Here is a 27,152-nt window from a genome sequence, read left to right on the forward strand (position 1 = left end):
GCCTGGAGATAAATCCTTGTTATCGCTAATTAACGAGGATGGGAGTCTTGCCAACCACTAATTAGTGCCATTGCGTTGATTGGCAGGTGGTTACCGCAGTTCCCCTCCATGGCCTCGAGCAGGGCCGAGCTGGCTCCATCCCGGAGCCAGCACGGGGCTGGGACAGCACCCAGTGACCCGGCCAGCCCTGTCCCTGCTGCCTCAGTTTCCCCTCCCGTGCCCCAGTGACATTTAACTGGGAGGGAGCCAACAGGGATGGGACGCGGTGACGACAGCAGGGCCACCTCTGTCCCCTCTGGTCCGTGTGGGCTGTGGCTCTGCATCGCCACCGCCCAGGGCCGTGCCAGGCTCGGCGTGCCCAGCATCCGGCCCACGGCGTCCCCGCTGCGGCTGAGCCAGCCCGGCACAACCGGTTCTGCCCTCAGCTCCTCCCGGACACGCGTGTCGGGGCCGAGGTCAACCACCGTCCCCACCCTGTGCCTCGGTTTCCCCAGCAGCTGCTCGGCCCGGTAAGGAGGCAGGGCCCCACCGTGCCTCAGTTTCCCCCATGGGCACCACGGCGGGGGGGGGGGGGCGGAGCGGGGGCTGGGGGAGGCGGCGCTGGCTCCCATGGCTGAGCGTGACCCCAGTTTGGGGCAGAGCTTGGCACGGCTTGGCACACCTCGGCAGGCCTCAGCACAGCTCTGTCGTGGCTTGGCATGGCTCTGGCACGGCTTGGCACGCTTCAGCAGGCCTTGGCATGGCTCGGCGTGGCTCAGCACGGCTCTGGCACAGCTCAGCACGGCTCGGCACAGCTCTGGCATGGCTCAGCGGGGCTCGGTGCGGCTCAGCAGGGTTCAGCACGGCTCGGCTCGACAGGGCACCCCACCGCTCGGCGCTGCCGGGCAGGCCCTGGCTTGGCTCGGCGAGGGCTCGGCGGGGCTTGTTGCCGGGCACGGCGCGGCACGCCGAGGGGCGGTGGGCGGGGCTGGGCTGGGCGGGGGCGGGGCCAGGCGGTGGGCGGGGCCGGTAAAGGCGCGGCGCGGCGGCGGGGCCCGGCAGTCGCGGCGGGGCCATGAACGGGCTGAAGGGCTGGTGCGCGGTGCTGGACGTGCGGCCCCACGGCGAGAGCCCGGTGAGCTGCGCCCCCCCGGGCCCCCTGACCCCCCGCCCCAGGCCTCCTCCCGCCGCTCCCGGGGGGGCGGCTGCTGCCCGCGGGGCGTCCCGGGACGTGTCGTCGGTGGAGCGCGGCCGTGCCCACCCGGTCCCCAGCCCGCCCGGCCGCCGTGAGGCGGGTCCGGGGGTCTGTGGGGGGCCCTGTGGCCCCTCCCTGCTCCGGGGGGCTCGGGAGTCCCATCCCTGGGACCTTTGCTGGGCTGCGCCGCAGGGTCCCAGCTGAACCCCAGTGGGGCGGGCGAGGACAGCGAAGCACACGGAGGTACACCCCGGCGTCGGTGTTGGGGTCCCGCCAGCCCCCCTTGTGCTTACGGGGGACTCCTGGAATCCCGGCTGGCACGTGGTCCTGCGTGGCCATCAAGCCATCCCTGGATAATGTGATTTTTTGGGTAGTGCGCCCCTCAAGCAGCTGCCGGGGGCAGTGGGGCCAGGGTGGTGGGAACAGCCGGCCTGTTCTGGCGCTTTCCTCCCTGGGTTGTGGCAGGGCCTCGCGTTTTTCCCTTCCTTATCGTTGGGTTTTCCCCGTCGCCGTCGGGAGCCAGGCCATCGCCGCGAGGACGGGTGCTGGGTGGGGCTGGCAGCACCCCAAAGCCAGCGCCGCACCGGCGCGGCACCCTGGCTTGCCCGCCACAGCTCGGTGCTCCAGTTTTTTGCTCGGGTTTTGGCCACCGGAGGGATCCCCCAAAAGACCGAAGCACCGCGCCGGTGCTCGGCTGCCGTCTGCCATGCCAGCGGCTGCCCGGCTCCCCGGCCCAAGCCCTGCCGGGTGACTCAGCTCTGAGTCTCCTTAGGAGAGTCCTAATTCCCCGCAGCTTTCCCGGCCTTATAAGGAGCGATTGCAGCGCTGGGTTCGTTTGGTTAATGGGTTATTACGGTGATAAGCGCCTCTGTAACGCCGGTGATCTCCAAACGCCAGAGCTGTTTGCTGCTGAGCCTCGGCGATACCCTCTGGGTCAGGTCAGGCCTGTTTTTATTTAACAGTCAGGATGGACAGACAGACCGCGTGCCTTCCCTGCGGTTGCAAAATGCCGCGTCGGGATCACCGGCTGTGGGTCAGTGCTGCCTCTCTTCTGCCCGGGATGTGGTTGGGATTTGCGTGGTTCCCTCTTCCCCGGGAGTGGAGTTGGGGTCTCTCCCTCCACCCAAAGCGGGGATTTTTGGGCTAGATGGTGCAAAATAGACCAAAAGGTTTAAAACTGGCTTTGGCGTCCCTGGTTGTCCTAGCTGATACTGCTCACCCTCATTTCCCGGGGATTTGGCTCTGGCCAGGTGGTTGGACCCAAAGGGCTGCTGGGATTTCGGGAACACCTCCTGGAAGGGCAAGATGGGAGCACGGCCATCCTGCCGAGGAGCCTGCAACTGCTGGTGCTTCACCGCAGCTGTTGCCCGAACCTGGCCACGTTAATTCATGGTTAATTCCCGAGGCTGGTAGTAAAAGCCATAAACACGCGCTGCCAGGCTGGAGGACCTCTCGGGGTGCACGGTTGGGGCATTAAAGAAGCGTTTTCTGTGCGAGGAGGGTTTTTTCTAAGCAGGAGATGAGTGTGAGGTACTCCACCATCTTCCCAGTGTGGGCCACGTTGCAGGCGCTCCTGCCTTCCCTGGAAAACAACGGAGGGGGTATGAAACCCAGTGCCCCCTCTGCTCCAGGGCTGGAAGCAGGTGAGTGTTGGCTGAGTGGATTTTATGCCAGCCAGGAGGTAAAGGAGCAGGTAGGGGAGTCCCTGTGACTCCACTACTCCTGTCCCAGCTGAATTTGACACCTCGGAAGGGGAGGACAGCATGTGCCAGCTGCAGCGTCCCTCTGGGTCGCTCCAGCTTTGCGTTGGAGGAGCTGCTTCTCCTGGAACTGCCCCGGCACTGGCAAGGAGCTGATGAAACTCTGGCTGGTGGGATGGTAAAAGCAAAGCCCAAAACCAACCGTGCGAGAGCATTGCCAGGGACTGCCGTGCCGGTGGTGTGTGAGATGAGAGCCAAACGTCTCCTCTTCTCCATCCGCCCAGTGCCGACCAGGCGCAGCTCACCACAGCCGAGGCTGCTGCAGACAAACAAGCTGGGCAGGGAGTGGTTTGCTTTAACCCAGCCATGGCTTCCACCTCCTGCACCTGCCTCAGCCTCCTTAAAAGCATTTGCCGAGCTGAAAAAGCTGGTTTTCTTCCCCAGTGGGCCAGAGAACCTTTGCTCAAACATCCATCTTGTGTCTGGCCATCCTTCTGCCTCCCCCGCGCTTCCCCGGCGTGGAGGAGGATGGAGACGGCGCAGCCTTCCCCCGCCAGCATTTGCATGGGTGGTTTCCTTGTTGTTTGACCCGAGGTTTGGTAAGTGCCGGTGCTGGTTGGGAAGGCACCGGCAGCTCTCAGCTTCCTGCTGCAGCCGGTTTGCGTTGGCTTGATGGTGGGTTTCCCCAGGAGCAGGTTTATTTGGGGTCTGCTGGGACAGAAAGCACCCGTGTGCCGACTCCGGATAGTTTTGGCTGCGGGGATGGAAATAGGCTGGTGCTTGTTTCTTATTGCAGTGGATCTTCCCCAAGCGAGCGATTTCCTTGGCAGCCTCCCACCCTTGCCCGGGCTTGACGGGATGGGGATGGTGAGCGTGAGATCCTGGCGCTTGTAAACAAAGCTGTGAGTAAGGACGCTTGAAGGGACTGACATGTGGCTGACAGCTCTGCCAGGCTCGTGCCATGCCAACGCTCCTGCCCTGCCATCGGCGGCCCAGGTGGGAGTGGGCTGCTCCATGCTCTTACCCCTGGCCTTCTCCTGCATCCCGCTTGCTTTAGGCAACAGTAGGATGATGAGTGATGCTTCGCATGCGGGCACTGCCGTGAGCCATTTTCTCTGCCGTAAAACCTGAGTGCTTCTTGCATCTTCCCAAAACCACGGAACGTGCTACATCCAGCTGCTCTTAAGTTTTTCTGACCAAAGTTTCCAACTTCTTGGGTCTTGCCAAGGAAAACATTCCCTGGAGTAAGAGTTGCAGACAAGTATCTGGTTAAATGATCCGTACTGCTGAGTGCTAGCAGAGCCCCAGTGAAGTTTCTCTTGGATAATTGTCTTAACAGGGGAGTGAAGGGGTCTGGCTGCATGTTTGTGATCTGTAGGAGGGCTCCACGTTTCCTTGGGAGCTAGAGTTTGTGCAAGCAGTGTATACAAAATATTTTGGAAACAAACAGATGGCTTGTCGAGACTTGGATGGCAAAGAGAGCACTTGGAAACGGGAGGCAGAAATACTTTGACGTTGCTTTTGGAGAGCAGGAGGCTGACGTGGCCGAGGTGTGGCGAGGGGCGGGCGCTCAGCACTGCGCGGGCACCTACCTCAGCTCTGCGGTGCTGCCGCCCAAGAGCCCACTGCTGTGGCCACTGCGCGCCAAATAGCTCCCGCATTCGGGGTCGTGTTTAATAAGGACCATGAGCAACAGCTACCTGGATGCTGACGAGGTCTGTCGGGAAAAGGGGGGTTCCACACTGCTGCGGGTGCACGGTGCTGGTGTTGAGCTGCAGAAGGAGAGTGGGCAACCCCGTGGAGCGTTTTGGGTGTCTGTGCGGTGCTTTAGGGCTCTTTGTGTGCTCCGGGCATCGCCTCGAAAGCCAGCTGAGCTTTGCACGGTGCTGGATGTGGCTGAAACACCGTGGCACTGGTAGGAAGGCTTTGGGTGAGGAGTTAAGTGGTAAAGGCAGACCAGCCCCTGGCTGTGGCTGGAGCCTCTGTGGGTGCTCGTGGCCCTGAGCCAGGGAGCGCCCTGCTGCTGGAGTGGGCTCCGCTTGGCCGGGGCTGTGCCTGCAGAGGTCAGGCAGAGCCGTGGTGGCGCAGAGAAGGGCGAATCCAGCAAGGTCCCAGCGCATGAGCTGGTAACGGCTGCTTTTGCCCTTCTCCAGGGCTGCTACTGAGCGCTGTGCACTGGCCCCGCCGTAGCCAGCTACCGTGACGGAGGACAGCCGTGACGCCTGGCAGCGGAGGGCAGTGCACGAAAATGAGCCTGGCAGTCGCTTCTCCAGCCCATCGGCATTACCTCAGCCTTGGCTGGGCCACGTCTCCTCCAAGCCCTGATGGCTTTGATAAATGTAGTCGTCGTGTGCTTGCTACAACTCATTTTAATCCCAGCGTTACTTCGCCAGCTGCAGCTCAAACCAAGGCGGAAGGCAGCTTGTCCACATGTCTGCAACGATGCTGACCTGGCTCTCTGCTCGTACCAGAGCTGGATGTAAAGAGACTTCCAGGGAATCTAAACTTAAAACTAAATCCCACCTCTTGTTTTAGGAAAGCGTGAAGGTGCTGCGGCTGACACTGCCGAATGACCTCCCCGGCGACAGGCGCGAGCAGGCGAAACAGAAGGTGGGTCTCCCCTGCAGCTGGGTTTGGTGTTGAAAATACGAGTGTTTGAGCTAACTTCAGGAGGGGGGAATGGGTGTTTGGTGGAGGATCGGTCACTTATGCTTTGTGAATCAGAAAACTCGCCTCCTGGTCTGTTAAACCCTTCGGTGTCAGTTCCCAAGGCTGTGCTCAGTGCTGCGTTCCTCTGCAAAAGTGCATGATGCTCGTTTGACTGGAGCCGGGCAAACTGTTCCAGCTCATCCCACCTCTCTGAAAGCCCTGCCGCTTCTGTCTCTTGCAGCCGGTGGGAAAAGCCTTCGCCATGGTGGCCAACAGATCCAGCAACGGTCACTCCCTGGCCTCCGAATGCATCAAATCCAACGATGGCGATGAGGAGATTATCAAGGTACAGCCACTGGCTCCCTGCCTTTGTGGCAGAGCGATGTTGTTTAATAAGTGGGGCCAGAAAAAAGGTTTTGTCTGAAGCTATGCTGGCAGAAACCTCTCCAGGGCAGGACTGGTGCAGTGCAGCTGGCTGGCAGCACCAGTTTGGTGGGCTTCCCTGGCTTTGGGGGGATGCAGCAAGAACCTGGGGCAGCAGCAGGGGCTCTATGGGGTGGGGGTCACACGGGAGGAGGAGCAGCTTCTAAAAATGACAGGGAATTAACCGCAAATGGGAAATCTGTGGACAACATGCCTTGGGAAGCAGTGGGATTCCATGTCCCAGTCCCTGCGGAGCTGGGCTTGCTGCTGGTGTTCCCGGGCTGGCCGGAGTCGGGACGGTCTGACGTGCTGCCACTGTCTCTCCTGGGCAGGTTTATCTCAAGGCGCGGGCTGAGGGTGGCATGAACCACGACGAACACGTCAACCAGCTGAAAAGTGAAGTTCGTTACATTCAAGAGGTAGCTAACATCTGCAAGGGGCTCTGGCTTGCGCAGGGGCTTGCGGGTGAGGGTCTGGGGCACTCTGCTTCCCCCGGGGACATCTCCTGGGGTTTCCCCGTGAGCGGTGGCGATGCCCATGCCGGCTGTGGCACTCGAGCCCCAGCTGAGCCCCAGCCACTCTGGCAAACTGGCAGCGGAGCTGAACTCTCCAGTTTGTTGACTTGCCTGTACAGGGCAGTAGCCTAATCAAGCGCCATAAATTAATTCAGCCTGACTAATTGCTCTGCTATATGGACTGAATTTGAAGAGAATTGCGTGATGACTTTCCCCCAAGGCTGTCCCCTGCATGCCTGGGTGCGGCACAACCAGAGCCTCTTGTTAAAAGGCAGTTTCTTTGGTATGTCTCATCTCCCAAAGTAAACTAGATGATGAGGCTCTCGGAAGTTTAACCCTTGCCTCTGCTCCTGGTGGGGATGTTATTTCTGGAGAGCTGGTTGCAAGGCACTGAAGCGGTTGCATGCATGTTCTGGAAAGCTTGGCCTGAAAAAAAAAAAAAAAAAAGGCAAAGCAAAAAAAAAAAAGAGAAAAAGGGGAGGGAAAAAATTAAATGTGAGTTTTCTCTCATGGGGCAGTTTCTGTGCTGGGTGCTGGCCGCAGGAGCAGCGAGGGGCAGATCTGGTAGGGCAGCCTTCAGATCTTCTACGTCATCCTTCTGACTCCTCTGCCAAAACGCATGTTTTTTCCCTTCCTGAAAGCAAACAGCCTGTTCCCGCTGCCTGCTGCGTGCAGCCCAGACCTGCCTGGCTCCTGCCTGCCCCGGGCTGCAGCACTCTGGGGGTGTTGCTCACCCAGACCTTATCTCGCAGCTACCTGGATGCTGCCGTTTTTCTGTGTGAGCCTTCCCACTCCTGGGGCTTCGGCTTCAGCTTTTCTGATCGGAGCTTTCCTGTAGCGCCCCACAGCTCAGATGGAGACAGGAGCTGGCTTTTAAAAGGGCCTCTTAGCAAGAGCTGAGCAGGACTTGGACCTCATCTGGCCACAAAGGCTGTACATAGCCTTATCAGAATAGCTGAAGCAGCCTAACCGTGCAGTACATCTTAATCCTGCATGCGAAACCCAAGGGAATCAGCTAAACCAGTAAGTCACGGTGGTGGTACCAGTCCGCCTGCATCCAAGAGAAGTGCCCTGCGCTGGGTCGTGGTACAAAAACTGGGGATGACTCAATCCAGCTGGATCAAAGTCATGGACTGCTGTCCCCATGGGCTCGATTGCTGACCCAGGGGCCACACGTGCTCTCACCTTGCCCTGCCGCTGCCCAGTCTCCAGCAAACTGCTTTCCCCCAGCGCCTCAGGCATCTAAAATCAAGAGGTAGGGATGAAGCCATGCTGTTAATGCTTCAAGAAGGCTTTTCTTTGAAAAGCGTTGGGACAGCATTGGCTGTAAAAGCCTGTAAATCATTCCGCTGGCTCACTTGCTCTGACTAATTCGAGTAGCTGCAAGTCAAGACTGTACTTGTCGGCGTCCTGCAGCAAGGCAGAGAGGGAGCTGCGGAACAGCAAGGGTCTTCTCAGCCCTTCAAAGGTGAAGAAGACTAATGCATGAAAAATCAGTAGCTTCTCCAGATTGTTGCCTGGTTGTGGGGGTTTTTTATTAATTTCTTTTTTCCTTCCCATGATCGTGTGGGACAGCTGCCTCACAAGGATGGTATCTGCCAGAGACGGTGCTGCTTGCAGGCAGGGCTGTAGTAAAACTAGAGGGTCAGGCTGGCAGAGAAGCCATCGACTGCATATCGGCGCAGGGCATCGTACCAGCCATCGTGCCTTTGTTTGATTTCTGTTAAGCTGAGTGACACTGTCCATGCAGATCAAGCTAAATTGACTTGCCTTTGCCAGGCTAGAAGTTCTTTGAAGAAGCTGCGGGAAGACTTAAGTAGTAAACTTGAGAACAGACAAGGAGATAAACAGCATGCACAGGTAACGGGAGCATTTCTCGGGCATTAAATGACATTGACTTATTAAAAAGATGTCATCTTCGGGTCCGGAAAATGATAGAAGGGGCCTTAAAGATCGAGGCGCTTGTGGCAAATGAAAGCTACATCAGCACCTTTTACATGCAAAATTCAAAACCTTGCACAAGCCCATAACGAGGAGTCAGTAAGCAAAACGCGTTGGCTGGCCAAATGCACTATTGCATGTTCATTTGCAGAAAAAAAACCCCTCAGTCTTGAGTTGCTGCGGTGCCCCAGAGCTAGCTGTCTGCATGTGACTGTGCTCTTGCGCGAGCAGCCATGCCAGCCAGCGTTACATCCCTGTCCATCTGTCCTTTGCTTACGCAGGTTGTGCTGGAAAAGCAGAACGGGAGCTGGCTGTACCCTGAGAGGCTGCGTGCCGATTCCTGGGAGGAGCAGGTATGGAGCTAAAGAGGGGGACTGCAGCACTACGGAAAGAAGTATCGGGTTTAGTTTGATTCATTCCTCCCAGCAGGTAACTTCAAACCTCTTCAGCACACGATCGGGTGCTCCTGCAGCAAACCCTAGTCCTTTTTTTCAGGGTCAGATCAGAAATGGAGGGCAGCTCTATTAAAGCAATAAAAATGTGCATAATGGGTTTTTAAACCTCTGCACACAAGACCTTTTTAGCAGAAGGGATAACAGGAATCTTAAGCTGGTAAATATTTCTCCAGCTCTTTGTCTTTCCCCTGGCTGGGGCAGATGCTCTGGGCTGGGGTTTCAGGCTGGGTTGCTGTGGACCTGGTTCATGTTGCGGGGTTTCAGGTTGCCCAAGTGCAGATCAGGATGGCATCCTGCAAACAGGGCTTGGAAGGCAACCAAAGGATACTGTGTGCGTTATCTTGAGGGCTGGAAGCTGTCGGCTTGAGCGTGGGAGGTGAGGACAGGAGCGCCTTTCGGGTTTTTTTTTTCAAGCTGAGAAGTGATGTTACCGGGCTTTGTCACCAGCAGCGCTGCCCACATTGGGGTGGAGGGCTCCTTTGATACCTCCTGACTGCTCATCCTGTCCTGTTACCATCTCTGCAGGAGGAGGACTGCTCAGGTGAAGACGTCGAAAAGATCCGACAGACGGCAAAGAGGCTGTTCACAAAGCTGCAGGAGGCTGAAAAGCGTCATCAGTTGGAAAAGAAAGCCTTTGAGGTGACTCTGCTGTGCACTTCTCTGCTGGGAAAGCATGATTTTTATTTTATTTTGGGTTTTTTTTTCTTTTTGGAAGCCTGAGGAGCCACATGGGCATGTGAGTTTGGGCTGCTGGAGGTGCCTGGCTTCTCCTCGCAGGGCAGTGGGCTTGGTGCACGCTGTTAAAACACACCAGGGAGTCCAAACCTGGGAGGCAAACTGCCTCCCTGGTTGCCCAGATGAGTCTGAAGACCTAAGTGCTTTCCCAGTTAAAAATCGCGTAAAGTAGTAGCAGCAGCCAGGTTGGAAGGTGGTCCCCCCAGACTCTGCCGAGTCTTTCCAACTGTAGCCAGGCTCAGTGTCCAAGAGAGGTGTTTTGTGGGGAATGGGGACCAGCAGAGCATCCCTACGGGTTGCGCAGGGACAAAGGCTGTGGTTCCCCACCACAGTGCTGGGCTGCTGCGGCAGCGCTGGCCTGGGTGGCCTCTCTGGGAGCTCAGCCCCTTCCTCTGCAGGGCTGTTTGCCATCGAGGTGGGCAAGCTGACTGGGAGGCACCCGAGCCCTTTGCACGGGTCTCCTTGGCTTCTGCCTGCCACGTGGTGCTGACGAAGCTGCCACATTCACTTCCCTCCCTTCTTCAGCCCTGGTGATTAATTGTCCCTTTCGGTGTGTTTTCTGGTGACTGCTCATGTCCCGGATGGGCTGGGCCTGACCGCGTCACCTCGCAGCTCCGAGTGCTGGTGACAGCGGTGACGTCCCGGCTCGCATCCTGTCCTGCAGACCAAACTGGTCCTGGCCAGCCTGGGGGGTTCCCCGCAGCAGGTCAGGAGACAACGTCCGCTGGGGAAGTGGGTTTGAGCGACGACCGCTTCCTCCGGCACAGAGATGTCTGTCCGCCTGCGGCGGTGGCACGCGCCCTGGGGATATCAGTCCATCAGTCCTTGCACTTGGGAAGTTGTGGTTTGGTGGCATTTTGTGGCATTTTGGGGTCTGGGGTCAGCTATGCTGCCGGCTGCAGGCTCTGAGCCTGATGGACATCCCTGGGGGTGGCAGAGGAGGGGGTTTTGGTGGTTGTTGATCCTGCCAGCACTGCCCAGATGTTCTCAGTGTGCCTTGTTGTCTGAGCCTGCTCTCCAGCTGCCGTGGGGACCCCCGGGGACACCCTTGTCCCCTCTCAGTCCCTGAGCCGTTGGTGCAGGTGTGGGGCTGGCTGAGGTCAGTTCCTTGGGCAGGTGGCCCGAGAGGAGCCTGCAAACAGCCCCAGAGTGCGTGTGGCTGAGAACGAACATGTCTCTTGCGTTTGAGGAGCCTTTATTGCTACAGCGTTTAAGCGCTGGCTCCTTTGAAGTGCTTTGAAGCTGGGGAGTTTTCTAAAGAAGCTTTTCTCTCTGAAGCATGTCGGGCTGTTTGCCGAGACGCCCGGCTGCCTGCAGCAGGATCTGCTTGCCAAGGCTTCGAGCACCAGTGTGGCTTCAGGAGAGGGCTCGGGTGTCCAGGCGCGCGAGGGTCAGGACTAAAGGCATCTCCATCTTGCTTGCAGAGGACAGTCTCGCAGTACCAGGAGGAAGTGGAGCAGACAAGCTCTGCCCTGCGGAGAGCAGAGAAGAGCGTGGTGGAGAAGGAGGTGCAGATGGATGAGCTGCAGAGACTCATGGCAGGGATGGAGAAGGTACCGTCCCTGAAGCCATGGTGGGGGGCTGATGGGATTAGCAGAGCTGCCTGGTCCCGCTCTGCTGGGGCGGGGAATGGAAGAGCCCAGTGGTGATGAGTTTGGCAGTGCTCAGCGCAGACACCGCAGCGGGTCTTGGTCCGGCTCCAGAGTACCCGCCGTACGGAGCATTTGACTTTCCAACCAGGTTTAACCCAACAGCATCGGGCAAAGCCAGCTGCTGGGAGCAGCTGAAAATTGACTGTTGCCAGTTTAGACTCACATTTCCCAGGTCTAGAAGATCTGGTTGGTCTGTGCAGACTCTTCCAGGGATCCTGGAAACGAGTACACAGTCTAGACAGCCACCCAGTTCTTCTCATGGGGGCATGAGCACAACCTCCAGCCTTGATTATATGTATTTATTTTTTTTTAGCTGTGGTCTGCTCCTAGTACTATTAAAGTCATAAATCTAACAGTGCAGTGCGAGCATGATCTGGGGCTGCGCTCCCTGGCCTGACAGCAGGGAAGGAGATGGGTTGGTGCCTTCCCTGTATCCTAGGGGTAAAGGAGTGGGATGACTGCTGTCGGTCACCTCTGTGGCTACCCTGTCTGCCTGTCTCTTGCATGTAAATTTAACGCTCATGAAAACAACCCGCAGATTCAGCGGGAAGGCTGAGCTGAGCCTGCCTGGCTCCCTGGGTGTTTCTAGCTCCCTGCTGTGCGGCAGAGGCCAGGGAGCATGTGTTGCGACTTGTTTCCACGTGTGTAACTCAGCCTCTCGCTCCGCCACAGGAGCACAGGAGTTTGCTGCTGAAGATGAAAGAAGGTGAAGCAGAGCTGGCGAGGCTGAGAAGCGTGGAAGGTGACAAGCTCGCCGAACAAGACCGGTGAGGCTTGGCCTCTGGCTCGGCTGCCAACTCCAGAGCAAGCCCACGCCGCTGGGTCGGGGTGTCAGCTCGCTGGGGCATGACTGCACATTCCTGCAAAGGGCGTGCTTGCTCTCTGGCTTGCAAAACAGCACCCTACTCCCAAGAGCTGACTAATCTCCAAATACCTCCCGAAGTTTTGCTTTGCTCCGAGAGATCCAGAGCTCTGGAGCTGGGCTGCCCGGAGACCTCTAGCGGCCCCGCTGCGGGCTGGGAGCTCGGGGCAGGTCCTAGGGAGCCTCCGGAGCAGCCGATTCTCCCCATAATGTCAGATTCGTTCCACCCAGCTGGTATCCTGGTGCTCCAGGGGCTAATTGGCAGTGGCTTGTTTCTGGAAGGCCTTGTTTTGTGGTCTGACTCTTCCTGATGTTCCTGTGTCCCTGCAGTCTGTGGTTGCTAGTCTTTGTGGCTCCTGCTTGAATAGGTTTTGTCTCTGCCTCTCCTTACCTTGTCTAGCCAAAATATTTCAAGACCTGTGTGGCTGTAGAGGAGACCTGGCTGATAAAAAGCCGCTCTGGGCATAACTGGGTGGGTGCTCCCTTTCTGGGAAGCCATCAGATGGCTCCTGGACTCTCGTCCTCTCCTTTTCCCAGGTCAGCACAGCTGGAGAAGGAGGTGGCCATGCTGCGGGAGAAGATACACCATCTGGATGACATGCTGAAAAGCCAGCAACGCAAAGTCCGCCAGATGATCGAGCAGGTGAGAGAAGTGGGGCTGAGGTGGGAGGACAGACAGGGGACAGCCTAGGAGGACTTGGAGGGGACAAAAAGAAAAAAAGAAAAAAAGAAAAAATATATAAGCTGCTTGAAAGCAAAGAACTGGTTTGTGGGGCTGAGGGACCAGAGGGACACAAGTCCTGCAGCGGGGACTGACCCCAGGGTGACAGCCCACAGCACTGCGGCGCGAGCTGCCCTGGGCTGGGGAAGGGAATAAAAGCAGTGTAAAAGGAGCGCTGTGCACCCAGCTTGGCCTGCTGAAAGAGTTAAATCTCAAGCCTGTGAGTGAAGGCTCCTTCACCTGGGGCTTAATTCTCAGACTTAATTTGAGGGGGTTTTTGATTTTTATGCAGACCTCGGAGTTAATGTTGTGGGTGTTAACAGGCAGAAGGGCGGCTGGCTAAGCTGCCCTCCTTCCTAGACATTTCCCTAGCCCAGCCATACACAAGAGGGATTTTCAACTGCTGTGAACTTTTCTGTTACAGCTCCAGAACTCCAAAACGGTGATTCAAGCCAAAGATGCCATGATCCAGGAGCTCAAGGAGAGAGTTGCTTACCTGGAGGCTGAGGTGCATATTAGCAGGGATGTTTCAGGGGGGTGCACGGGGTCTGCTCTGAGCTGGGAGCCTCTCACTGAAACCTCCTGTGTGACAGGTTTGTGTGTGCCTGCGGGTCGTGGCTGTGCTCCCTCACGGCAGTGAGCTTTGCTCTGGGCAGGGTGGCTGGCAGCAAAGCCCTTCCCCGGCACTGACACCTGCTTCATGTAGAAAAACATGCCCTCCGCAGCCCCAGGGGCTGTGCTGGTTCCCCAGGCTGGTGTGGTGGTTTCCAGTGCAGCCTGTGCTGCTGGAGCAGCTGTGAACTGAAGCCGAGTCTAAAATAATCTCATCAAGCACATTTCTCTGGCAGCAAAACCCTCCTTGCTTACAAAGCTGCAGCTGAGTGCATGCGTGTCAGAAATTAAAATTGCATTCCAGCCTCTAGGATTGTAACAAGTGTCAAACCTCTCCTTTTTTGGAGAAAAACCAAGACTGCACTGGCACTTTTAGCATTGTCTTCCCTTCTTGGTGACACATTCTGGTAATTTCTGCATGGGGGCAGTGTGTGTGAGCACAGCCCGCTGTGAACCCAGGTGGAAAACAGGGTCAGGATTGGAGATTGCATGCTGGCAGGTTTCTGGTGGGTGTCCAGCAGGTCTCACAAACCATCCCAGCTCTCCTTTAGTGAGCAGTCCTTCCATACAGCTAGATTTCTTTTCCCTCAAGAAAAAGCTGCCCCATTGCAAGTGATTATACCAGAGTGTTCCTCAGCAAGCATTCCGTGTGCCTGCAGCCTGCCCGTCCCCAGCTCCTCCTCGCTAACAGTGCCTCCATCCCTTGCAGAACCTGGAGATGCACGACCGCATAGAGCACCTGATCGAGAAGCAAGTCAGTCGGGGCGGCCACAGCTCCAGAGCACGCTCGAAGTCAGAGTATGTGAGCAGGTGTGTGGGGAGCAGGTGCCCTCCAGCGATGGGGGGAAGCCTGTCTGGCTGCTCAGGGTCCACATTCTACCTGGGGCAGCAGGAGCTGCAGTCTGGGAGATGATGCTGGGACTCAGGGATGCGCATTGTGTGGGGTTTTTTTCTGTTTGCAGAGAGGTCTCTGTTCCTGCATCCCTCCTTCAGGGGAGTACAGGGGAGGAGAGATCCCTCCTGTGGGCGGTTTTGGGGGGAGCTATCGTGACCAGGGCTGGGGCAGGACCCTCTCCTGCAGGTTTTCTCCCCAAACCCCATCCAAGTTCTTCTAGCTGAACAAAACCTCTCTGTCTCTTGCAGCAAAAGGCTGTCAGGCCCCAAGCCACTGCCTCTCATTCGAGTAGTGGAAACATGAGTTTCGAGGGCTGGTCCGAGCTGAAGACTCCCCTTGTTATCGTTGACTGGATTTCCCTGCTTGACTGCCGTCCTCTGGCCTCTGTGCTCCCAGAGTCTCCCCGGAGCTGTCGGCGGAGGGCTGTGCCCTGGAGAACTGTGGCAGCCGAGGACAGATGTAGCCGGGGCGGTCCTGGCAGAGGAAGGAGGTTTGGGAAGCGTCCACATTGCTGTCTCCATTGGGTCCCAAGGTCACACGGATGCCAGTTTGGAGGCTGGGACCCACCAGCCCGGGTGTGGACAAGGTGATGCTCTGGCTGGAGTGCCAGGCTCGCCTTCCCTGGTCAGTCCTGGGTTTGCCGGGGTTGCTCTGTGAGAGCAGCCTTTGCTTCTGAAGGGCCTCATCCAAACAGAGCCCCCCCTTCAGCTTGCAGCTTGCCAACATGGACTTGGGGTTACCATTTTTTGGTTTTTAAAAAAAATAAATTAAAAATTCACTGTTTCAAAGAAGAAAGAAATCCTCCTTAAGATGGACTCCTTCCTACAATGAAGCCCAACGCATGACAAGTTGGGAGCCTCCACCTCCGATCTCCAGCACGTATCTGGCTGCTCCAGACTTGGCCAAGGCTCACATGGCCAAAAATCAGTGTATCACCATGCTTTTCCCAAGAGCGTAGAGAAATTGTACCTGACATATGTGTAGTGTTTAAACCCAGAGGCTGTTTGGTTTGTTACCTGTATTTATTTCAATAAATTATTGGTGTTCTTCCAATGATGTGGTGACAGGCATGATTGCTGCTGTCCACCTCCACAGGAGCACAGTTGAGGACTGCCTGTCCCATGTTTGAACTGGAAAATACCAACCAGCTTCCTCTGGGTTTGCGAGTTATTACCTGTCTCGTGTGTGCCCATGCTCAGGAAAGGAGCTTGGGTACCTCTAGAGGAAAGTTGTTGGCGTTTGTACTGACCACGTTAATACAAAAATACATGTGCCTTAATCCCTCTGACTGTAGTCCATTGAATAAGTGTAAACAGTGGAAATGTACGGGGGTGGGTTTGGTGGTTTGGGCTGTGCTGGCTGGGCTCCCTGCTTCTCTAGGTGGCTGTGTGCACCTTCTTTTCTGTTCTTTTTTTTGTCTTGCCCCTGTGTCAAATGTCACGCTCCCAGTCCCATGCTCCACAGGAGTGAGCTGCTGCTGTGTGCTGCAGTGGTGGGTGCTGTGGGCTCAGCTGGCTCCTTTTGGATTGGAATTCAACAGTCCCCCATGGCTGCCCTCTCCGTGCAGCCTGTCCCCAGTGCCCCGGGGTGGGAAGGCAGCTGGGCTTGGGTTGAGGTGTGGCGCTCTGATCCAGAACTGGAGCTCCTCCATCTCTACCATAGCGCGCCTCCTAGGCAGTTGGAGAGCAGCCTTGTAGCAGCCCCACTGGCGGGGTGTGAGCTGGGCTTGAGGCCGGAGCCTGTGGCGTTTCAGTGCCTCCCTGGTGCTCCCGCTCCACACGGTGGCCTCTACCACCCACCACTGTGTCAGCCAGGGCTGTGGCTGTGACAGAAGGGAGCCACGGAGAGCGTGGGCCTGCTGTGGCGTATCTCCTCCCTGGGGACAGGGGTTTTCTCCTGCCCTGCCGTGTGACCCCCTCATGGCCGGGATGCTCGAGGCCTGCAGACCCCCAGGGGCTGGCAGCGAGGCCTGTGGACCCCCAGCGAGGCCTGGCCCCAAACTGCCCTTCCCCACCCTGCAGTAAGGCCCCTCTCTGCCACCAGTTGCCTTATGGTGCCGCGTGACGTCACAGAAGTGACGTCACGCCACGGCGCCGCCGGGCACAGCGCCCCCCCCCCCCCCCCCCCCGTCTACCGCCGCACTACCGCTCCCGGAAGGCCTCGCTGCGGACTACCCTTCCCGGCGTGCCCTGCGCGGGGGGTGTGTGGCGGCGGGACTACATTTCCCGGCGTGCCCCGCGCCCGGGAGGGGGGCGGTGCCCTACGGCGGCCGGCGCGGCGGTGGGCGCGTGACGGGCCGGCCGGGTGCTGTTCGCCAAGATGGCGGACGAGGAGGGCGAAGGGCTGCCGCGCTCGGCGGCCGCGCCGCACCGGAACGGCGGCGGTGAGGGGGCCCCGGCGGGGCCGGGCGGGCCCCGCGTCGTCCGTATCGTCAAGTCGGAGTCCGGTTACGGCTTTAACGTACGCGGTCAAGTGAGCGAGGGCGGCCAGCTCCGGAGCATCAACGGCGAGCTGTACGCCCCGCTGCAGCATGTCAGCGCCGTGCTGGGCGGCGGGGCCGCCGACCGCGCCGGGGTGCGCAAGGGAGACCGCATCCTGGAGGTGTGAGTACGGGGGGGGCCGCCGCCCGCCCTGCCCGGCCTGGGGGGCTGCCCGCCCCCGCCCCGCCGCCACCCCCGCCGCCGCGGGAGGGCCGAGCCCTGGGGGGGGGGCTGTCGCAGGGGGCTGGGGCAGCCCGGGGGGGCTGAGCCTCGCTGGGGGCTCGGGGGGGGGGGGTCGGGCGGGCCTCCCTGCGTTGGGGACGTGGGGGCTGGTGTGGGTGGTTGGACCCCAGCAGGGGCTTGAGGGCTGGGATTGTTCTGCTCTCACCAGGGGCTTCGGGGGGGCCCCCCGGGAGGCCGCTGCGCTGCTGCGGGGGTCCCTGAGGAGAGGCCTGGTGTTTGCTCCCAGAGGGCTGGGGGGGCTGCGCTGGGGCCCTCTCACCGGGAGCCCTCGGGGGGCCTGGCCTCCCCTTAGCGGGGGCTTTGGGGACCCCTCACGAGGGAGCCTCACATCCCGGGGACCCCCTCGTACAGCGGGGGTGGGGGCTGCCGGCACCCTTTCACCGAGGGTTTTAGGGGCCTCTTCCAGGGAGCGGTGGGCAGGAGCCTTCCCCGCTGAGGGTTTGGGGTGGAGGGGGCCAGGCTCCGTCTCCTTGAAGGCGAGGCGCTCGGTTTTCCAGGGGGGTCTTCAAAGGATTCCCCTTCTTCATGGGGTGTGTGGTGGGGTTGTGGGTGACAGCCTCAGGAAAGAGCCCCTTCCCCTGGAGGGTGAGTGTGGGCTCCCCTTCACCCCCTCGCCCCTGGGGAGGTGCTCCCCCACCGTGATTTCTGGGGGGCATCCATCCCTCGGACGGCAGAGCAGGGAGGGCTCGCAGGCAGCGGGACTATCTGTGGGAGCCACGTCCAGGGATCTGCCTCCCCGGCCGGGAAGGGCTGGTGCGAGAGGGTGGCCACAGTGGGGAATTTGCCTGGGGAGGCACTGAGCTCCTAGAGAAAAGCTGTTCTCGGGAGAGATCCCTGGTAAGGAGGGGAAGTAGGTTAGGAGATGTGAGAGGAGGTGGCTGGGAGGAAGGGGGAGCTCACCCTGAGGAAGTCTGCGGGAGGGGGGAGAGGCCCACGGCTGCAGGAGCTGGGCTGGGTGAGCCCACGGGTGCCCTCGCAAGAGAGCTGGCGGGGGCCGGGATGAGGGGTGCGAGGGCGCAGACCCTCCTCTGATCCGTGGGACCCTCGGTCTTCAATGTAGAGACCCTCCTGGGGGGGGGAGGTACCTCTGGGACGAGACCGGGGTGTTGTCTGGAGTTGGTGGCCTGCCTTTCAGCCATGTGGCCTTGCGGGAGGCGGCAGAGATGGACGTGCATGCTCAGGGATGGGACCAGCTGCTTGGTTTTTCTTCCTCTCGGTCACTGGGAGCTCTGGTTGTCCAACACTGGGCGGTAGCTGATTCTTGACAGCAAGAATTGTAATGTGAGCCTGAAAACATCTTTCCATGGGAATGCTTCAGCTGTGTTGAAACTGATCTTCCCCCCTCAAAAAAAACCAACAACACAAACCCAAATCCACAAACCTTTAAACTTTGAGCCTGTGTTTGTGGACTACTGACATCGGTTAAATCTCTTTGAGGGATTTCTGTAGCCTCAGCATGTCAAGGTGTATTTTTCTTAGCGTGTTCCCCTTCGTCTTGCGGTTCTTGGTGTTGGTTCTGCCCGTGCTGAGCTGTGCGATACCTCCTGATCCTTACGTATTTGTACTTCATGCCGAGTTGGTTGAGTTCAATTACTTATTAATTACAGGGATTTCATAGCAGCAGGAATGCTTTGCTGCCAGTCTTCGCAGGCTGCAGTGTGTGAAGGACAACAGCATGTGTTTGGGCCCAGCAGAGAAGATCTGTTCTGACTAGCCCGTGGCTAGAGAGCTGGCCGTGCCTTGCAGAAAGCTTGCTGTTGGGATTTGGCGCTCTCCCGTGTGACCCAAATACTTTACACTTTGATTTTTCTGTGCAGAAGAACCATTCAGGGGGTGAATTCTGCACCTGGAGGATCTACTTGAAAGAACAGCGCTTATTGACCAAGGGGAAATATTTTGCATGCGTTGCAAGGTGCCGAGCTGAAATTCTTCCTTATGCCCGCTGTGGGGAAACACTTAAAATGCCGTGTTTGAAATCAGAGGTAGGTTTTGAGGCTGGCGCTGGAATGGGGTTCGGTCGCCGGCACGAGGTGAGGGCCTGACCTTTAGTCTGTTGCTGAACCGTGCGGTGGTGTTTGAAAGAATTAAGACCTGCAGATAACGACAGTTAACGAGGGGGCACGAGGGGTGTTTGCTTGTGGCTCTCTGGACCTCTGGCTTCCCCCTCTGCAGGGCAGGGAGCAACTGCGGCTGGAAGGACGGGGGATTTCCTCTTGCTTTATCTGTCACTTATCTCCGGGGAGAAGTTGCTTTTAATTTGGCCATGTATCTTCTTGTCCACTCGCTCTTTTCCAATCTCAGCCTTTGCTTTTGTTAACCTGGCTGCATAAATCAGCCCCCAAAACCACTACGTGGTACCAGCCATGTTGTGGCGGCATCAAGTCCCACTGTCTCTGTATGCTCTGCCAAGAGGACGCTCCTTCTCCCTGGGTCTATTAAAATCCAATTCCTGCAAGTAAATTGTGGCATGGTTGTGAGTTGGAGTAGAAAACAATAAAACAAGACTCCAAAAATAGCTCTGATTTCCCTTCCTTTCCACAGCAGCACCCTGCGCACAATGGTGGGGGTGGGGTTCCCTGGGAGGCATGGGGGCCCATCCGCTGCAGCAGCTGCTTCCCTGGCACAGCAATCCGGCCCCAGCACACGGTTCGTCTGCCCGCAGGACCCGCAGCAGGTTCAGCAGCGGCGGTGAACTCGCCAAAAGCTGGGCTGCCGGGCTGGAGCTGGGCAGTGGGGCTTCAGGAGTAACTGCTGGCCACTCAGTGTCTTTGGAGATCTCACGTTGTGTCTGAGTGCCGAGAGCACGTGCAGGGTAGGTGTTCTCCAAACAGGCTGTTTATTCCCAAGTGGGACTTTGTTTCTACCTCCTGCAACCCGGAGCAAACTGTCCTGGGAGAGAGTTTTGTGGAGAGGCTTTTTGAAGCTTGAGAGGTGAGGCTTCTGCATGGCCTTGATGGAATTGGTGAGGCTGCTGCAGAGTAATGGGCTATTTAGCACGTGGTAACTCTTGTCGCTGGGGTCTGTCGCCCCACGGCTTTTCCCCAGCCCACTCTGGAGATTCATGGTGCTGGAGGACCCAGAGACCTCCCGTCCCTGCACAGCTGAGGGCTCTGGCCACAGGAACAGCAGCGTGGTTTTTCTCTGTGAGCTGGAGCGCAACCTGCTTCCCAGTCCTCATCCAAAATCAAAGGGTGTTTCAGGTGTTGTCTGAAGAGTTTATTTAGGGTCCTGTGCCCGCTACACAGTTCTTCCTTGCCATCCTTCGCTGCATCACGTTCCTGTATCTAGCGTCTAGCTCAGACCTCTTGCTTTTGAAGGCTGGTTTTGCAACATAGCTATGGTGTGCTCTCTAATCTTCTTAGCTGGTTGTGTGTTTGTGGGTGTTGAGGGCATTGGAGACAGACAATGAAAGCTAATTTAGTTCTTGATTATCACCCTGAATGACAATCATAACTAATCTTGACAGAAGAAAATCTCACTAGCGTTTGCTTTGTTTGCAGAGAAGCTCACTCAAAAATAATTGAACAGATAAAAGAAGGGATTTGTTCTCAATATTACTGAACTGTGCGCAGCGGAAAACTGGTCTGATCTAGGTGTGATTGCGAGGGAAGGGGGATACCGTACCAGAGGATCAGTCTCCATCATTCATTCCCGCATCAGAGAAGCGTCTGAAACGGTCGCAGCACTGGCTGCTTCAAGGGAAGGTGTCGTACCCCTCGATACGGGTCTTGATGGATTAACCCCCACCAGAGACTGCTGCTTCTGAACCTGAGTGGGACTGACTTGTTCCTGTGTGCGGGGTAAAAGGTATTTCCTTTGTGAGATTAAACTCTTTATCACTTCTTGGTCTAAAGTCTTATTTTGTGATCAGCTTGGAACAGAAAAAGCTGGTTTTGCTTTGGATAAGTCCGGAACAGTCTGTAGAAAGGAGGCAGCAGCCGCATGCTCTGCTTGTTCGCAGTATTTTGCTGCTTGCACACAGGGCCAGAAAATTCACTATACAAAATGGTCAGCGGGCTTTACCTTGGTCAAAGCCTTTAAGGGTGCCCCTGTCCTTAACCTCAGATAATTTAGGAAGTGGATTGAATCGGTGTTGGAAGCTTTGTCTTATGCGCCCGGATGTGGTACGAAGGTGGAAGACGTGTGGGGGTGCACAGCCCGCTCGCTGCCTCAGAGGTGGGTGGTTGTTCGGCTGTAGCTGCAGCAGTGGGAACTCACGAAATGTGTTGAGTATGGCTGGTGGCCTTGGCGGACCTAAAACCCCTCTGATGGCCCGCTGATCGGTGTCTTTGCTCCCCCTGCCTCTTAAACACACCGTCTTCCCGGCAGCATTCCTGAATTCACCCCGGCTTTTCCGGGCTCCGTCCCTCGCTTTCCTCTGTGTGTTTTTGGAGCATTTTACCATAGGTCAGCATCTGTCCCCCGCTTATGAACAGGGCTGCTGAAGCACAGGGAGTGGATTTTCCTGGTTAAGGCTGTAGATTAGAACTGGGAATAATTCAGGTCTCCTGATTGCGCCTTTCAGCCTCTGCTGGGTGTGCTCAGTAAGGCTGGCATTGGCTGTTTGAGTGAAAAACTGCAAATGTATCTCTTCTTTCTTGAGAGATAACAGCAGTGGGTAAATGAAGAACCCTCGTGTGCTGGGTTTTCCATTAAGTGTACAATTAGATAAATGCAAGAGCCTTTTTATCTACCCTGGTTTAACACTTCTGCAGTCTATTTAAACAGAACTCTGTATGTGCCTAGGAATGGGCACGATGACTGAAGATGGAGAAATTTAAACCCATTTCTGCCACCTACGCGCTCTGCTCCTGCTTTGTTCGGCTCAAGATAACAAAGCAAATGGGTCAGTCTCTGTAGGCTCGGTGGAAATGGCTCCTGACAGGGAAGAGCTGCTGGGGATGTGTTGGACATTGGTGCCTGGTGTGGTGTCGGCTGGATTTTGTACCCACTGTTTCCCTTCCTCGTTCACCAGCTTGAGTGCTGAGGAAGCAGCGATGGACAAAATACAAGGCAGGGGAGAGTTTCTTTTTGCTGAGAGTCAAACCTGTGCTCACAAAACGTAAGCTGCGGACCAAAAGGTGGTCGAGAGGCCTCATAAGCGCCCACGTGCCGGGCTGCTGTGGGACTGGGATGCTGTTTTGAAGAGCTGGAGTGCGAGACCCTGCCAGGCTTTTCACAGACATCTCTGGAGGAGCATCCTGTGACGGTGGTTTTCAGTGTGTGGTCTGCAGAGTCCTCGGGGGCTCATTGATGCTGCTTGGAGCTCTGTGGAAGAGCACGGCTGGGAAAACAAAGCTGCTGTCACGGGCTTGAACTTGGTCGTCAGCAGCTTGAACTGAGCCGGAGAAAAATCTGGGTCTACAAAAAGAACAGATAAAAATCATTGCTTTGATGTCAGTCAGAAAGGTTACGCCTAAGCAGTCCAGCTCGGTGCTGGCAGGCCTGCAGTCTGGCAGCTCTGTCCGTCTCTGCCCTTCTCGGGGTGGTTTTGCTGATGGTTCAGGGAAGGCAAACCCAAGGAGGCCTTGACCTGCATCGTGTCTCCCATTGCCAGTGTAGAAGCTGATTGCAGTTAACTGCTCCTGAGTTTCCAGGGTGGATTTGATAAAGATTTGGTTTCTGAAGTGTCCAAAATGTTGTTCCTTTTTCAGCGAGACTAATAGCTTTCCACCTATTGAGTCACTACTTGTTTGCTTTTCAGTAATACTTAGTTTTTAACCTTCTGAAGTGTTAACATTCTTTGTTGTCTTTCAGGGTGTTTCAGAAGTGTTAATTTGCAAGGAATCGTTGCTCTCATGATTGAAGCGGGTGAATGACAGTCACACTGTTTGCCAGAGCAATGCATGTAAATATGCACAGGCACATTAAAACTTCCTTAAAATGTTGTAAGAGGCTTCAGTGAAAATGGTAATTATCCCAGCTGCCTTCTGGTCTCTCCCACATCAGAGAAATAGGAAAGGTCACTGGAATTGCATTTGTTAGTCTTCCTGGGTTTTTAAACCTGTTTTGAATAGTGTTGGACAGGGTCTGGATTGCTCAGCTGTAAAAGAGGAAGGCTGGCTTCCCTTCCTTTGGGTGATGACAAATGGAGAAATACTGCTTCGGCCTCAGCTGAACAGCCCCGGGATGGTCAGTGTGAGGAGGGCTTGCACCGACAGCTGCCTGGCTTTGGGGACCGAGCGGTTCAGGGCTGGAACACGCTGCCTGTTGGAGAAACCATTTAGCTTGAATGGTCTCGGGTGTATCGTGCAACAGAGAAACTTAATGCTCCTCTGGGATAAGCTGCAAGGAGCTGGGTCTGTTAAAGCTGCTGTGGATCGCTCGGGCGAATGCGTTGTGCTCCCAAGGAATGGTGGAAGGGAGCTGGCACTGCAGCTGCCCCTTTGCAGACGCACCCTGTCAGGCATTGCTGGTGACATTGCATGGAGCTGTTTCGGTGGTGGGCATCAGCTGGGTTTGAGAAGGGAAACGAAGCGCCTGCTCCTGCAGCTATGGCAAGCCTGGAGAGGCTGTCCCGCACTGCTGTGTCTGGTAAGCTCATTAGCCGTTCATCTTTACTTGCAGAGCCTCTCCCGAGGAGGCTGCTGATCCCAGTGGTGACTGCCCTTGTTGCTGGATCTCAGCTTCACTCTTCTTCCTTCATCAGCCCTTCTCAGAGCAGAGAGTAGTCTGTCACCACTGCTGTTGCCTCAGCACCGCGCTTTGAATCTCTCCTGCAGCTGAATATTGGCGAGAACCGGTGTGCTACAGAAGAACCAAGGAGCGGGGAGCTTCTTGATTCCGTTTGGAATTTTATGGGCTTGATGTGCAGAGCAGGAGCCAGATGGAGCTGGAAGATGTGGAGCCCTGGGTGGGGGGAGATGAGGACTTGGCAAACCGTCCCCATTGGGACAGGTGACGCGTGAAGTTGTGGTGTGGATAGCTGCTGCCAGCCTTGCTTCTGAGGCCACATCTACGTGGCAAGGCTCTTGCCAGCCTGGTTCTGTCGCACCGAGGTGGGAGGGCAGTGCGATGCCAGCCCGATGCAGCTGTGCTCGTTTTACCTTTGCTGGTCTTACCTTGACTGCAGAGCCGGGCTCTGGCTGCGTTGGTGCTGCTGAGAGTGTGGGATGGCAGGAGGTGTTCACCTGCTAAAAGGCAAAGCCTTAAAGGTGCCTGGAGTACTTTCTGGGATGTCTTTCCCTGGACGGTTTGTCAGCTGGGTCAGTACTTTGCCTGAACAAAGACAGGCTGTGGTCTTAATCTCCAGGAAGCTTATTGCAGACTTTCTTGCAGTAAATCGCCTTGTCATCTCTTGACAGACAGATAGTTGGGAAATTTTAAGAAGTCGTTGCAGAAAATGAGTCATTTGGCTTACAAATGGGAGAAGTGAAATGTTCTGCTCTTTGTCTTGGGGATCTTGCTCATTAGCGTTGGCACGATGGGAAATTTTCCTTGGTCAAACGCGTGCTTTGTCCTCAGGATCTCCCAGTGTTTGCCAGCCGTTCCTGTTCTTGCCGATGGGCATTCCTGGGGTCAAATGCAGCTGGTGAATGAGACTGTTTCTGCCCGTGCTGGCGGAGAGAGCAGGCCTGGGGGAGCAAGTGGGGTGCTTCAGCAGCTCACCCTCCTTCCAGTCAGGGGACCATGCCAGCCTGCAGCTGCTGCTCACCATCTTTGGCCTAGTGCTTTGGAAACTCTGTCTCAGAGAGGCTTTTAAATTCATTAGGGTGAACAAACACCAGTCTGCTCTGCCCCCCAGCATGTATTTTTTGTGGCAGGAGCTTGCCGAACCACAGGCTGAAGATCTTTTGTTAAACATAACCTGCTGTAATTCCCGGAGCTCAGCTTCGCCTGTAGCACCAGGCGAGCCCCGACGGGCGAGTGCCAAGGCTGGCAGCGCCTGATCCTGCCCCACGCGTGCCAGGGTTTCTGCCCTCGCAGCGGTGTTGATGGGCAGTGTAGCGTGCCACTGCCTCGGGTCACAGTCCGGAGTCTCAGCCTGTCTTGGCAGGCATCTTCAGCATCGTGCCGGACTGTGGGCTGCCACAGGGGTGTGTGTTCCCTCTGCCGCGGCGAGACGGTTGCCGACAGAGATGTGATAATGAGCTTGTTGGGGTTACGTTGTCTTCAGCTCATCCAACGTGAGCTTTTAGTCATGGCAAATCTCGAGCTAGACTGACTATAACCAGCACAAAGACAGCTTCTTCCCAGCTCCCGGGAGGGGACGGCGAGAGCGTTTGGGAGCCCCCTTGCAGCCCTGTTTGGGAGGGGATGCCCCTGCTGGAGGGAGAGCATGAGAAGGCTCTGCACTGCCCAGTCCAACAGCGCGCTGAACAGCTCCAGCATCGCCTCTTCCCACCAACTTCAGAGCTTCTCCCACGGTAACCTTCCTGCAAGGCAGCTTGCATCCCTGGTGAGGCGAAGAGGAAGCAGGGCACCAAGGGAAGGAGACTTGCCCACTGTCCTGCCGTGGAGGGTGACAGAACCTCATGCTCCTGGTTTAACCACCTCCACGTTTGGTGCTGAACAGCTGAGAGAAGGGATTTGTTGGGGAAGTTGCTCCTCGAGTGCTGCTGAAGTCTGGCAGACCTTGCTGGGGATTACATGGCTGTGGTCTCCATCCTGCAGCAGTTTGCTCGCCTGTGAGCAGAGTCCTGTTCTTTTTCCCATCCCGCGTGGAAGAGAGCCCTGTGCCACCTGCGGTACCTCCTTCGTGGAGGGGAGGATATGCTGGGTCTGGTCGTCATCCGCCGCTGCTGTACCTGGATGTCCTTTCTGTGTGGTATGGAGGGACCCGGCCCTGCGGTCAGCTCAGCAGCCCTCTCCTGGGATCGTGTGTACTCCCTGGAAGGGTAAAGGTAATGCCTGGATCTTTTTTCCAACTCCAAATGGAGGCAGAACCTTGAGGAGCAAAGTAGCCAAGTGTCCCGTGGTCTTGGGAAAAGTGCATTCTGCTCTCAGGTCCCACAGGTCCGTGGCTGCGCAAGCAGCACGTCATTCAGCTGTGCTCCTCTGCCTTGCCAGCTGCTCCTGATTTGCCTGTGTAGTGTGATTTACCGTTCCCTTTCTTTGCCGGTTCCTCGCTGATGATTCCAGCCTGAGTTGCTATGGTGACTTTATTGCAAAGGTGCGAGTCCTCCGGCCCCGCGTGCTGCGGTACTGACTGCTCCTTCCCACCGCGCCACAGCAGAGGGGCGAGCAGGGCTGCTGTGACAGCAGCATCTGATCGCAGAAAGACCTGCTGGCAGCGATGGAGAGACAGCAGTGGGTGTTACCGCTTTTTTTGTGAATGAAATGATGCATTGCAGTCATAATTTTGGGAGTCTCAGGTCCTGTCCTCACCCCCTCCCAGGGTTTGGTGTCTGTTTGGGGAGAAAATGGGTGACAGCAGACGTCACCCGGGGCCGAGGATGGTGTGGGCGAGGAAGAGGAGGAAGCCAGCAGCACGTTTGTTCTCGTTCTGCTGGCAGAAGGGAAAGGGCAGTGCCTGAGGTCTTTGCTGATGGGAAGTTAATATTAAGATGAAGTTCCAGCCTAGCTGGGGCTGAGTGATGAAAAACCAGCCTTGACTTTTGGAGAGCTCAAGCGGCGTGTCCTGCAGCCTGGGTCAGCCAGGAGCCCCCGCTGCCAGCTGGAGGGGGCTCTGCCTGCCGTGGCTGGAGGTGGGCTCGAGGTCGGTGACTAAACTCCCCTGCCTTTATCCTCGTCCCTTCAGGGCAGGACTGGGATGTGTGAAGGAGAGCTGGTTTGGCCTGCCGTGCAGCAGCCCTCGCGCGACTGCAGTCTCTGGCTTTCCATCCCCATCCACCCGAAATCTTGCCTGGGCAGCGGCGGTGCGACCTTGTGGACAGGGCTCGTTCTAGGCGAGTGGAAGTGGTCTGGGATAAGCCAGCAGCATGTGAGCTTCGGCCAGGTGGAACGAACGTGAATGTGGCTTTAGTGTGGTGATGCTGGCGGCTGATCGCTCGACTCGGTGACGAGGGCTGCCCTCTGCACCAGACTCGCTGCTTTGGGGGCAGAGCTGGCTCCCGGGGAGGGGCTTTCCCCTCTTCCTGAACTTAACGGCCTCTTTGCTATAAAAAATGTGCACGGCCCCTCAAGTGCCCTTAT

At 56.9% G+C, this 27,152-nt stretch overlaps 2 protein-coding genes across 6 annotated transcripts in view; both read left to right on the forward strand.

The window, feature by feature from the left end:
* The first annotated feature begins 1,004 nt into the window (after positions 1 to 1,004).
* Positions 1,005 to 15,387, forward strand: TUFT1 (tuftelin 1). 3 transcript variants are annotated; one of them, XM_040618740.1, is made up of 13 exons: positions 1,005 to 1,114; positions 5,410 to 5,484; positions 5,765 to 5,869; positions 6,279 to 6,365; positions 8,241 to 8,321; positions 8,684 to 8,755; positions 9,383 to 9,496; positions 11,017 to 11,145; positions 11,917 to 12,011; positions 12,644 to 12,749; positions 13,252 to 13,335; positions 14,149 to 14,249; positions 14,583 to 15,387. In XM_040618740.1, the coding sequence occupies exons 1-13, from the start codon at positions 1,055 to 1,057 to the stop codon at positions 14,635 to 14,637; spliced, it is 1,164 nt and encodes a 387-aa protein (XP_040474674.1). In that variant the 5' UTR covers positions 1,005 to 1,054; the 3' UTR covers positions 14,638 to 15,387. The 3 variants fall into 3 exon arrangements, with proteins under 3 accessions (XP_040474674.1, XP_040474676.1, XP_040474675.1); XM_040618741.1 differs by lacking the exon at positions 1,005 to 1,114 and adding an exon at positions 4,450 to 4,589; XM_040618742.1 differs by lacking the exon at positions 8,241 to 8,321.
* Positions 15,388 to 16,626: 1,239 nt separating this feature from the next.
* Positions 16,627 to 27,152, forward strand: part of SNX27 (sorting nexin 27) — a 34,238-nt gene continuing 23,712 nt past the window's right edge. For all 3 annotated transcript variants that reach the window (XM_040618608.1, XM_040618609.1, XM_040618607.1), the window contains exon 1: positions 16,627 to 16,937. In XM_040618608.1, coding sequence (XP_040474542.1) covers positions 16,654 to 16,937 — 284 coding nt within the window. In that variant the 5' untranslated portion in view covers positions 16,627 to 16,653. The remainder of the gene's footprint in view (positions 16,938 to 27,152) is intronic.

The sequence above is a fragment of the Falco naumanni genome, chromosome 20, assembly GCF_017639655.2.
Source record: "Falco naumanni isolate bFalNau1 chromosome 20, bFalNau1.pat, whole genome shotgun sequence".
Lineage (NCBI taxonomy): Eukaryota > Metazoa > Chordata > Aves > Falconiformes > Falconidae > Falco > Falco naumanni.

Excerpts from the sequence above, each read along its gene's own strand:
- TUFT1 (XM_040618740.1), top strand. The coding sequence starts at position 1,055 with ATGAACGGGCTGAAGGGCTGGTGCGCGGTGCTGGACGTGCGGCCCCAC. Across the intron at positions 5,485-5,764 it reads GCGAGCAGGCGAAACAGAAG|CCGGTGGGAAAAGCCTTCGC; the intron begins GTGGGTCTCCCC and ends TGTCTCTTGCAG. Across the intron at positions 8,756-9,382 it reads CCGATTCCTGGGAGGAGCAG|GAGGAGGACTGCTCAGGTGA; the intron begins GTATGGAGCTAA and ends CCATCTCTGCAG.